Source organism: Mesoplodon bidens (assembly GCF_964165515.1).
Source record: "Mesoplodon bidens genome assembly, chromosome: 15".
NCBI classification, from domain to species: Eukaryota; Metazoa; Chordata; class Mammalia; order Artiodactyla; family Ziphiidae; genus Mesoplodon; species Mesoplodon bidens.
The window spans coordinates 68,168,854-68,180,926 of record NC_138171.1 but is presented as its reverse complement, the minus strand read 5'-3'; the positions used below and the strand labels follow the sequence as shown (position 1 = coordinate 68,180,926).

Sequence of the window (12,073 nt, the reverse complement as noted above, 5' to 3'; positions counted from 1 at the left end):
GTAATCCTCTTTCTAGTACAGAGAGGGAGACAACCTACAAATGGAGATTTCCCTTACAAATGTAAATGTGTCTTACAAAAGGATAATTCCTACTTGGCTAAGAGTTTTTTCCACGTCTGCTGTTTCTTAGAAAATAACCAGCTTAAAATAATTAATATGGCAAGAGGCAATGAGAACAAAACTTCTTTAAAAGATGTAATAATCGAATTTGTTAGAACTCTAAAGTTAGTAAACCATTTCACACTCTTACAAGAGGTGAAGACCTTTGCGATTACAGCCATGAAGGCATACAAATGCACAAACACATAGAGAGTGTAAAACAATGTTGTCTGCCATCCAGTTCTATAAGGATCAAGTCATGAGCCACTGCAGCCGACCTACAACACACGCTGAAAGGAATTCAGTACAAAAACCAGGATGAACCACTCAGTGTTTTGGATATACGGACCCCTAGATATGCTAATGAACACAAGTTCATGTGCCTGACGCAGAGCGAGGCCAAACAATACTGAAACGTCAGAGTTTAGGGCAGAGAAAGGTTTATTGAAGGGCTGTGCAAGGTAATGGGTGGCTCATGCCCCCCAAAACCCGGAAATGCCCCGAAGGGTTTCAGCAAAGCTTTTCTTTTAAGAACTAGTGTTTGAGTCCTAATTTTCTTTTTGTTTTTTGTTTTGTTTTTTGCCATGCCGCGCTGGTATTGACTGTTATTGGCTGATATTGACTATTCTATTAAGAACTATTTTGAAATCAGGAGTCCTCAACAAAGAAAACGGGTTGTGTTCTGCTTTGAAACTAAAACATACTTTTCTATACAAATATCAGTCTAGGTAAGAGATAACACATTCTGGGCATGTCACAGTCTGTCCCAAATAAGGGGGGGAAATGGAAGCGCCAGTAAGAGGCAAGTGAAAGGTGACTTACAGCTGCTGGAAACCCGCAAGGTTTGTCTGCGGCTGCCCTGTGCAGTAGGGAACCAGAAGCTCAGTGGGTGCGCTCTTGGCGCCCCGAAACTACAATTCCCAGAATGCCACGGGCAGGCTCCCCGGTCGCGCACGCGCTCTGAGCGCCTCAGGTCGGCAGCATTCATGGCGGCGCCCTGCAAGGCGGTGATCGTCCCCGGGAACGGGGGCGGGGATGTGACCACCCACGGCTGGTACGGCTGGGTGAAGAGGGGGCTGGAGCAGGTAGGAAACGAGCCTCGCTGCACTGGGAGGTCGGGCTGGCGCGGGAGAGACCGGAAAGACCGGAGAGACTGGCTCCCCGCTCCCACCCCCTTGTGCAGAGCCCTGCTGGGAACCCCGTCTTAGACTCTACAAGTAGTGGAGGAAGTTCGGCTGGTGAAACAGCCAGGAGGGCTCCTCTCAGGGCTCAGAGTACAAGCTCCACCTCTAGAAACTGGAGACCGAACCCGCTCCCCGTATCTGCTGCGGGTTCAGATATGGGACTCCCAGATAATTCTACACTTGTCTTCTCTTCTCTGCTCTCTGTCTCGGATTTTTTTTTTTTTTTTTTTTTTTGCGGTACGCGGGCCTCTCACCGTTGCGGCCTCTCCTGTTGCGGAGCACAGGCTCCGGACGCGCAGGCTCAGCGGCCATGGCTCACGGGCCCAGCCGCTCCGCGGCATGCGGGATCCTCCCGGACCGGGGCATGAACCCTCTCCCTCTGCATAGGCAGGCGGACTCTCAACCACTGCGCCACCAGGGAAGCCCTGTCTCGGATTTTTAAACATTTTAATATGTAATATTGATATTTACAAAGGATGTATGTATAACACGTACGTACATTATGAAGCATAATGTAACCAATACTTGAGGGTCCCTCACCAAACTAAAATCTAGAACATTATCAATACCTTCAGAGCCACCTGTATGTCCCTCCATCCCGTTTCCCTGCCATATGAAATTTAAAAAATTTTGTTTAGCTTTTAAAAATTAATTTAAAAAGTAAATTAATGTACTTTTCAACCTATGTATGTATCCTTTAAGCAATATATTGTTAAATTTGGCCTCTTTGTGAACTTTATAAAAATGGCATCTAACTGCGGGCTGTCTTGTGCATCTTGATTTGTTTTTAAACCTTCTTCCATAACTAGGCAATAAGACTGTTTCCTGAGTTGCCAACCTCTAGAGCTCTAGAGCGGGTCTCTAGAATAAAATTCCAGGCTTGTGGCTGAGAGCCGTGGCTAGAGCTACAAACCAGAAAGAAGGTCAGGGCTGCAGCTGTCCAAGAGGATTGGATCTCCAACTTTCTGTACCACATTTTACCTACTCCCTGGAGCATAGTCTCATTGGCTCCAGGTCAGTTTGTCTAGAATATATTATGCCCTCTCTATATGTATATGCCAGCGGTGATAAATGTACATGTGCAGTTGCACATATGAAGAGATCTGCAGAGCTGGCTAGATAGAGAACTACAGACAGATGGAGTTTATGAGGAGGGATTGTATATTCACATGTAATCCTGTAGCACTTACCCTGCTTCATTTCATGATATAAACAACTGCTCATTGAATTGACAAAACTCATATCAGGTGTCTCATTTCTTATTAGCAAAGTATTAGTTGTAATTAAGCTCTTTATTATAGCTTTTTTCTCCCCCTCATATCGTAGATACCTGGCTTCCAGTGTTTGGCTAAAAACATGCCTGACCCAAGTAAGTTTTTTAAATGTGTCTTTAAAAAGCCTCCTCTTGTTGGGTTTTGATCTTGTCATTTTCCGGTAGAGAAGAGGAATAGCCTAGCAGAGAAGCGTAAGGGAATACGTACCTCAGAGTGAATGATGGCAAGTATTTGGGGGAGGAGGGTGCAAACCAAAAAACATGATAGAAAATTCTAGTAAGGATCAAGAAGAGCACCTGGGCTCGGAAGAATTTAATTTTCAACTTTGTAAGCAACGGATCTTCCCTTCTATAAGTCAAATATTTTCAGACAAAATTTATGGGTGTTTCATTTGAGGCAGAGGTATGACAAAACTTACAGCATCTCTATGAGATCCTAATATTAGAAAATGTAACGTGGCCACTTTTGTTCTGAGTGCCTGTGACTTGTCTCAGGAATTTCCTTTTTGGAAAGAAAGAATATATATGGACATGAACTTGAGAGACAATATTGTCAAGAGGATTTTTGTTTTTAAGTTGGAAAGTTTACATTTAACTTCAGAGTTTTATTTCCTTAGTATTTCCTTTCAAGAAAATGCTAAAAATAAAAACAAAACTATTTACCAAAATTACAGATTTGAGTCTTTCAGACAGCAACACATAAAACTTTGGCCCTGTTAAAATAGCCCCATCCCCCATTGTGGTCCTGTGGTTTGCTGAATGGTCCTCTGTTAGAAAGGTGGGCAGCGTTGGAATGTCCCTGTTGAGTGACGGGCTCTTTCTTTCCCCTGAACCTTAGTCACAGCTCGAGAGAGCATCTGGCTGCCCTTCATGGAGACGGAGCTGCACTGTGACGAGGAGACCATCATCATAGGCCACAGTTCTGGCGCCATTGCAGCCATGAGGTGTGGTCCTTATTGAATTGTCATCATCCCCCCTACCCCTGTGGGCTCCAGTCAAGCTTGCTTGGGAAATACTTCATGCACATCTTAAGTTTACACTGCAGAGGAGACAGTGAGTGGTAACAGGATCTGTCCTAATTCCTTCCTGGTTTGGTTAGTGGATTAAAAAGATACTTTGCTTTTACTGGGATACAGTGACCCTTTTAAAACACAAGTGCCTCCAAACCCCAGCAGCTCCCGTCACCCTCAGAAGAGCTTCTCGGCCTTCAAGCCCCTCGCCCGCCGTGTCATCTCCGCCGTCTCCCCTTCGCGGCCCCCAGCCTGGTTTACAGACCTCAGTGCAGTTCCTTGAACACGCCGAGCATGTGCCTTCCTTAGGCCTGTGCTTGCCGCTGTTCTACCTGGACTCTCTGTCCCCAGACACCTGCATGGCCTTCTCCTCTCTAGGTCTCTGCTCCACGTCCCCTTTCAGTGAGGCCTTCTGTAATCACTCCACGTGAAACAGCAGCCTCACCCCACTGAATCCTACCCCCTTTATATCTTATGACCCCCTTATTATCTGTAGCACTTTTCACCACCTGACATCCTATTCGTTTCTTGTCTGTCTCCTGCCAGTCGAATGTAAGCTCCGTGAGGGTGGGGCTTTGTTCACTCGGACATGAAACCCTGGTGCCTGGCAGAGTGTCTGGTATATGGTAGGTGCTGATAACTCCCCGTTGGAGGGTGGAGGCTGTTACCTGCACCGCCCCCCACCACCCTCCCCCCCAGCCAGCCCCTGCCCCCAGAGGTCATGGGCGCCTCCCTGCTGCTCCCCATTAGAACGTCACCCTGCAGGCTTATAAGGCCTGGAGTGTAAGGATGGAGCTGGCTGAATAGCCTGTTAGGGTTGGGTTTCCTCTGTACTTGCGAGGCTAGATGACAAAGGATTACGGGTTTTTTTTTTTCATTAATTTTTGGCTGCATTGGGTCTTCGTAGTGGTACGCGGGCTTCTCATTTCAGTGACTTCTCGTTGCAGAGCACGGGCTCTGGGCGCGCGGGCTCCAGTAGTTGTGGTGCGTGGGCTTCAGTAGTTGTGGCGCTTGGGCTCAGTAGTTGTGGCACACAGGCTTAGTTGCTCTGGGGCATGTGGGATCTTCCCGGACTAGGGCTCGAACCCGTGTCCCCTGCATTGGCAAGCGGATTCTTAACCACTGTGCCACCAGGGAAGTCCCAGGATTATGGTTTTTGTGTGGCTTCTTGTCCCCAGCAGCCCCTCAGGATGTCACGTGAATCGATTGTCAGAGAAATCTTGCCAGGTTCCATAACCTTTCAGCCACACCTGTGGAAGCTATGAGACTAATGCTTTCCAATGTGGACCTACAGAATTATGGTACATAGTGTTTATAAGCTGCCAGGGGTTGTCTGGAAAATGAAGAAAGCCCTTTATGCTGAAATCTGTGCTAACCCAAGGCCAACTGAATTTTTCTCAGGCCACTGGCTAATAACGATGTGGCTTCTTTTAAAGACTCCTGAAATTTATTGTAGGATTGTCAGGAACCTTCTAAAAATTAACTTCTAAAGTTAAGGTAGGCAAGGAGGAAACCAGATGCTAAAGCCATGGGGCCTAAGATCATAGGGGAACAGGATACAGAGGACTACCCCACACTTACTTATTAATCACAAGGGGGAATTGTGTCTTTACAGTGAAGGGATCTGAGGGGTATCACCCTAGGGAATCTGACAGTCTCAGCAGTAATGGGACAAACTGGCATCGTGTGCCCATCGTTGTGGAGGAGTGGGAAAGACACAACATTGCCTACGTAATGGTCTTGCCAAAAATGTTTCACCTCAGCCTAATCATGAGGAAACAAGTTCAGTTTAGGGGATAATGTACAAGAAAATGGGCCTAAAATTCTTAAAAGTCATCAATCTCATTTAAAACAAATTTAAAAGTGATTGAAGAGTCATGAAACCAAATGCGTGATCTTTGACCAAATCTAGGATTGAAAAGATGTTTTAAAGAACAGTTTGGTTCAACTAGGGAAAAATGAATACAGGTAATGTTACTGTCTTGGTGCTAAATTTATTCGGTGTAAGAATGATACTGTCCTTACATAAAAGCACAGCTGTGTTCTTAGGGGATACGTGCTAAAGTATTTAGGGGTGAACTGTAGCAAAATTAACGAATCTGGGTGCTTGTTGTTCTCACTTTTCGGTAAGTTTGACATTTTTCAAAGCAAAAGATTGGGGAAGAAGTTTAGGCACAAGAACAAAATACCAACCCTAAATCTTGCCTGGCACCAAGGCCTCCTAGAGCTCTTAGCTCTCTAGGTCCTTCCTTAGCCTGGCCTTTGCTCAGCGAGGGAACTGTCTACAGTTAGCTGAGTGTCTGTTTGCCGGGCACTGTTCTAGGGAACAGGGTCACAAAAATCGAGAAGGCTCAGACCTGCCCTTGAGAGATGCCCTTGGGGGACAGAGGTAAGACAACACAAACAAGCATGTGTGAGAGAGGCACAGTTCTGGGATGGTACAGTCACAGACCACTTGCATCTGTCACCTGGGTTGGGGAGGTGTCACGCCTTAGAATGCAGATTCCTGTGCCTCACTCACAATCCTCTGCATCAGATGCTCTGGGCTGAGCCTGGGAATCCACACGTTAACCAAGTAATGCCAACGAATGCACACATCAAAGGGAATGATTACACTTTGTATGTTTATTCAGAAAGAATTACGGAAGAGGTTTGCACTACCTTGAAAACAGAATAGAAACTCAGGTAGCCCAGGTGAGGTGATTAACCACCAGGCTCATATTTCTGCATTTTCCTTGCTCTTTTTCCTACTTACCTCAGCAGCCTATAGCACGTGCTGTCTGTCAGCTAAATCGAATGAGTTTTGGGTGGCTAACTGACTTTCTGGGGCCCGAGTTAACATTAAACATCAGCTACACCATTCCTCTCCCTCCAGGTACGCAGGGACCCACCGGGTGTGTGCACTATCGTGTTAGTGTCGGCATGCACGTCTGACCTGGGGGATGACAACGAACGGGCAAGTGGTAAGTCTGAAGGCAGAAACCGGAAGAGCCCTTCCTGTAGCCACAGGGCTGCATGCTCAGGTAGTAAAACAGCACTGTCTTCCGACAGGCTAACACAAAATCTAACAGCACGTAGGAATATTTACCACCCATCTTTAGGTATAAGGTAGGCACTTAGAGAGGGCAGTGAGCCGCTATCTAACCCGTAGTCTGGAACTGAACCCCGGAGCCCTGTTCTCCCCCTTCACCAGTAGCTATGGTATCAAGCCCTACGGATCTGAAAACTGAAGAAGGGCTTCTAACTCACACTTGGGCTCTGATTCCCTGCGTCTCTGCCGTGGGCCTCACTAGAGTGGCGAGGATGGAAAGTATCCACGACACTGAGAGGTCGTGTGTTCTTCTCATAGGATACTTCAGCCGCCCCTGGCAGTGGGAGAAGATCAAAGCCAACTGCCCTCACATTGTGCAGTTTGGCTCCACCGATGATCCTTTCCTTCCTTGGAAGGAACAACAAGAAGTGGCCAACAGGTTGGAAGCCAAATTGTACAGATTCACTGACCGTGGCCATTTCCAGAACACGGAGTTTCATGAACTGGTTAGTGTGGTCAAGTCCATGCTGGAAGTGCCAGGATAGCCAGGGTCGTTCCTGCTGTTCTGTGTAACAACATGGGAGTAGGGCCACGATCAGATTATTAACAGATGACAATCATCTATTATCAGATGAATAGCAGGCATGCAAACCAGATCAAATTAAGGTCCAAAAAACACACACGTTTCAGTGTTCAAACTAAATTACAAACGGTATTTTCATTTTCTATAGAATCTACATCTCCTCAAATTGCTCTGACCTAAAACAGTATTTTTCCCATTTGATAAGGGACATGGGACAGCTTAACCACCCTTACGTATCCAAAGGGAATAAGACAGAAACGAAACCCAGGTTTCCTGATCCTTAGTCCAGATTAAAACTAAACAGGTTTCATGTTTTCCTGTAGGAGTTGCAGCATAACATGTCCTTAACATGTTGAGAGAGTGACACACAAGGAGGTTGAGGCAGGGGTCTGCAGGGTCAGGCAGGGATCTGTCTTAAGACCAGACTGGCGAGGATTAGGGCGACGGGGAGAACTGCTGGGCCCTGTCTGGATTGTTGCCATGTGGGAATTTGGCAAGGCATTGCCAGTTTTCTGATTTTCAAGGAAAGAAATTAATACACTTTTGTATTTAGGGACCATAAGTGTATGTATGTATAATCCACATGTACATGAATTACGTTCAGTCCACAGACATATGGGTTATGTTAGTTGGCAACTCCAGCATAAATAAAAAATTTGCAAACACGGCAAGACACAAAGTCCAAGCCATCCATGTGTGACCTCTGCTGTAAGTATTCACTTAGCCAGTGCTTTAGAGCTTGAGAAAAGCCTGAGAGATAGACATGACGTCAAAGGATGAAATCATGGGAACAGTTTGGATTTTGTTACAAAGTCTTAAATATTTTTTAAAATGATCTTTCCATATCTCAAATTTTGTTCTGTAAAGTGTTCTACCTTTTAATTTCCATGGTCCTTTGTATCTCTTTCAGCATCATTCCATGATTTTTCTTCCAATCATACTCCCTCAAAAAAACCCTTTTTCATTTTCCAACGTTTTTTTGGCTATTATTATCCCCAAGTAACATCTCAGAACAATTTCCAGTAAATTCACACCTGATATTTGCTGCAATACTGTGAATTCCCACACTGTTCATACCTAACAAAAATTCAGAGCCATCATTTGAACCTGAAAAGGCTTTTGATTTCTAAATGTGCTCAAAAAATGTCAGGAGAGATTCTCTTAATTTTTAGCCGCAGTTATCTTAGGGGATGGGAATTATGGTAGTTATGGTGTGGTGGACGTCTCCTTTTTACATTACACACCTGGGGATTATTTGAGTTTGTGCACTGTGTCTTTTATAATTAAAAATAAAGATTAAGAACGGCTTATTTGACAAGTTAGTGAAAAAGTAGATAAATCCATCGAATACTTTTCTTAGAGAAGCTGTTTAGCATTGATTTGACCAAGCCTGTCATCGAAGCTCGGTTCTATCTGAATTATTTGGAAGTAGTAACTGTTCTACGTATTCTCTGCCTTGTTTTCTGAAGTCCTTTCTTAAAAAAATTTACAAACTTATACAGACAACCGTTCATAATACTTTATTGTCCTCTTCCTCTGTAGAGAAAACCAAATATATACAATTGAGAAATAATTTGATATTCCTCATTCCTATAAAAATAACTTGAATATAGAGGCATACGATGGTTGAGTTGGGCTGATAGCACGGTAACCAGTGACCACAGGGCGCCAGCAAAGAAAACGTTCAGTTCTTCATTCACAGAAGCCACGGTTCGGGTGCTCACCAGCCGCGGCTGACTAGTGGCTTCCGTACTGGACACAGATATAGAGCATTTCCATCCCGATAGAAGGTTCTGTTGGACAGCACTGCGCTAGAGCGCGTCTTACATGCTTCCCTCACCCACCACCAACGTAGAAGTGACTCAACTTGAAGTTACTTTTGTTTGACTGGTTTGCTTAGTTGATCACCATAAAAATTATGATCCTGTAAAACTTACTCATCACCAAACTAAGAGATCAGCGGAGCTTCAGGGAAGAACCCCACACGGACCGTTCATTTAAACTGTCAAATCGTGGCCTTCATGATTCTCTGCTTGACTCGCTACAGATCTTTATAAAGCAGAGAGGGACCTTGATAGACTCGAGGGAATATCTATTTTCAGGTGAGCAAAATACCTTACACTAAATGGAAATCCAGTGTAAGGTTAGGATTTAACTTACAATTTGATGTTTTGGTGTTGTCGTGAGTCTAGAGCACCACAATTTGTTTCGGTCAAAATTTACTCCTGTAGGGTAAATATCCATTTAATGATCAACAGAGGTGCTGTATTTTAAAATTATTGTCTCGGGGCTTCCCTAGTGGCTCAGCGGTTAAGAATCCGCCTGCCAATGCAGGGGACACGGGTTCGAGCCCTGGTCCGGGAAGATCCCACATGCTGCGGAGCAGCTAAGCCCATGCCCCACAGCTACTGAGCCTGTGCTCTAGAGCCCATGAGCCACAACTACTGAGCACATGTGCCACAACGACTGAGCCTGCGCTCTAGAGCCCCCGTGTCACAACTACTGAAGCCCACGCGCCTAGAGCCCATGCTCCACAACAAAGAGAAGCCACCACAATGAGAAGCCTGCGCACCACAATGAAGAGGAGCCCCCGCTTGCTGCAACTAGAGAAAGCCCAGGCGCAGCAATGAAGACCCAACGCAGCTAAAAAAAAATTTTTTTTAATTTAAAAAATAAATCAATTAAAAAAAAATATTGTCTCTATCCTTCTTTAGTTAATATTCAGAATGAAAAACATGCTAAGGGATAAAAGTTTATAGGGGGGCCTCCCTGGTGGCGCAGTGGTTGAGAGTCCGCCTGCCGATGCAGGGGATACGGGTTCGTGCCCCGGTCCGGGAGGATCCCATATGCCGCGGAGCGGCTGGGCCCGTGAGCCATGGCCGCTGAGCCTGCGCATCCGGAGCCTGTGCTCCGCAACGGGAGAGGCCACAACAGTGAGAGGCCCGCATACCGCAAAAAAAAAAAAAAAAAAAAAAAAAAAAAAGTTTATAGGGGCTCTTTATTCTGGTAGGCAAGGAATACTTTTGTTTTAGCCACTGATTGTAAACTTAAAAAAATCTCTGGCTGTCAAGATATAGTACAAAGTCTGTATTTAAAACACAAACTGCTTCCTTTGTTCCACTTCTAAGTCTCCTCCAAGCTCAGTTTTGTCATTAAATAAGACGAGCGCCCCTGTGACAGGCCAGGTCCCAGGAAGGGCAGATATTGTCCTTAGCATTCCAGCTCTCACTGAGAGTGGATCGGAAACCCTTTGTAGTTTCAGGCTCCTAGATTCTTCTGGATCTTACACATCTAGTACTTGAAATGATCTTTGTTTCAAAGCACCAGTGTCATCAAATGCTAATTCTGTACAGCTGGCCACAGAATTTATCTGGTTCTTAAAAACTGGATACTGAGCTGAATTTTATTTTACTGTTTATCTCAAAATAACCGTTGTGTTGGTTCTCCAAACCTGGTGTTTCAACTCAGACCCCAGCAGAGTTTTCCTTTCCCTCAGTCCCCCGCTTTTGGCCTGGACACAGAAACTTTTAAGTGGTGCTACAAAGTGAAAATATGACAGCTGAGATCCTAAAAAGACCTACAGCTAACTTCTGTGTAACAATACATCAAGTAACCTATTCTGTTTAGCTGAAGATTGGGACTGAAAGTGCTATTAGAACTGAGGACAATTATAATGGCTTCCTGCTTAGTTTAGACCTATTACGGCATGAATTTTAGAACAGAATATGGAAAAAAACCTAAAACAGAATAAGGAAAGAAGGATAATCCCCCCCCCACCCAATAAAGTGAATGGAGGGCAATGGATTCTTTTTAGTTTTAATTTTAGTTAAATAAGAATCTAGGGGAAAATTCTAGCAAATAACACAATTGAGTCACAGAGTGAAACTTGTAAGACTTTAACAAAGAAGAATCAGTGAAAATATTCCATTTAGGATGACAGTAATTAATACTTAGGCACTAAAAAGATATCCTTGACAACAGCATTATTTGGGTTTGAGGTAAGTACAGAGGCATAATCCTCTGAAAGAATATTTCGGACATAAAAAGGCATCAATAGTGTATAGAAAAGGGATGTTCCACCGTGTCCCCCACTCATGCCCCAAGTCTGTGTTCTCCCCTGCTATTCCTGCCTTCACCACTTTTCATTTCTTCTCAATGAAACCACTGAGAAAATGAAACAAATGGTGACACTGGGTCATATGTAAAAAATTCCCAATGAAGACCTTAATAAGTAACTTTAAAACAGGCATTTTAAAGCTCTAGCCATCATCACAGTACTTGGTGAATATGAACATGTTTGCTTCTTTTCCTGTGAATCATCAAAAGTCTTGAAAGCTTCAGAAGGTGGTCTTCCAGGAGTTCAAAGTATTTTACTTATGGAAGAATGGATTTCACTACTTACCTTACCTGTTTCATGTCCTGTTGCCTACTCTACCAATGTACATTTAGTCTTCATTGATTAAAACATTTTTTTTCATAGCAGCAAGTTTGTATCTTGAAGTTTGCTTTCAAGGGAATTTGATGTTCCATCATGAATCAAATTATTTGTTCCCAAAGTAACTTCATTTGCAAAACGTCAGTAAAGTTCATAGATCTATATTAAAATTCGAGCCACTCTGTCATGTAAATACAGTTAGATGGTGAAATCTCACCACCTTCATGGCAGTCGTCAAAAACCTTTAAAGAAGAAAAAAGGTTATATTCAAACTGAAGTTTTAAAATTATTACATTATAGGTAATGTCTTAAATATCAACTACAACAAAATTCTAACAAAATATCCAAGACCCAAGCATTTATTTAAAGCAATATTAAAAACAAAACTTTCAAAGTGGAAGAGATTAGGACTGTAAATAAGAACATACTGGAATAGGACCTGCTCTGTGATATAGAGT

The 12,073-nt window shown here is 44.0% G+C and overlaps 2 protein-coding genes across 2 annotated transcripts in view; one reads left to right on the top strand and one right to left on the bottom strand.

Annotated features, from left to right (window-relative positions):
- The first annotated feature begins 1,026 nt into the window (after positions 1-1,026).
- RBBP9 (RB binding protein 9, serine hydrolase) lies at positions 1,027-8,486 on the top strand. Its single transcript, XM_081257320.1, is given in 6 exon segments — positions 1,027-1,184; positions 2,610-2,652; positions 3,395-3,500; positions 6,442-6,469; positions 6,472-6,529; positions 6,916-8,486. Coding segments are annotated over 6 exon segments (561 nt in total). The 5' UTR covers positions 1,027-1,085; the 3' UTR covers positions 7,143-8,486.
- Positions 8,487-10,984: 2,498 nt separating this feature from the next.
- The window catches only part of POLR3F (RNA polymerase III subunit F), a 14,847-nt gene continuing 13,758 nt past the window's right edge, over positions 10,985-12,073 (bottom strand). The window contains exon 9 of the mRNA XM_081255957.1: positions 10,985-11,857. Coding sequence (XP_081112083.1) covers positions 11,780-11,857 — 78 coding nt within the window. The 3' untranslated portion in view covers positions 10,985-11,779. The remainder of the gene's footprint in view (positions 11,858-12,073) is intronic.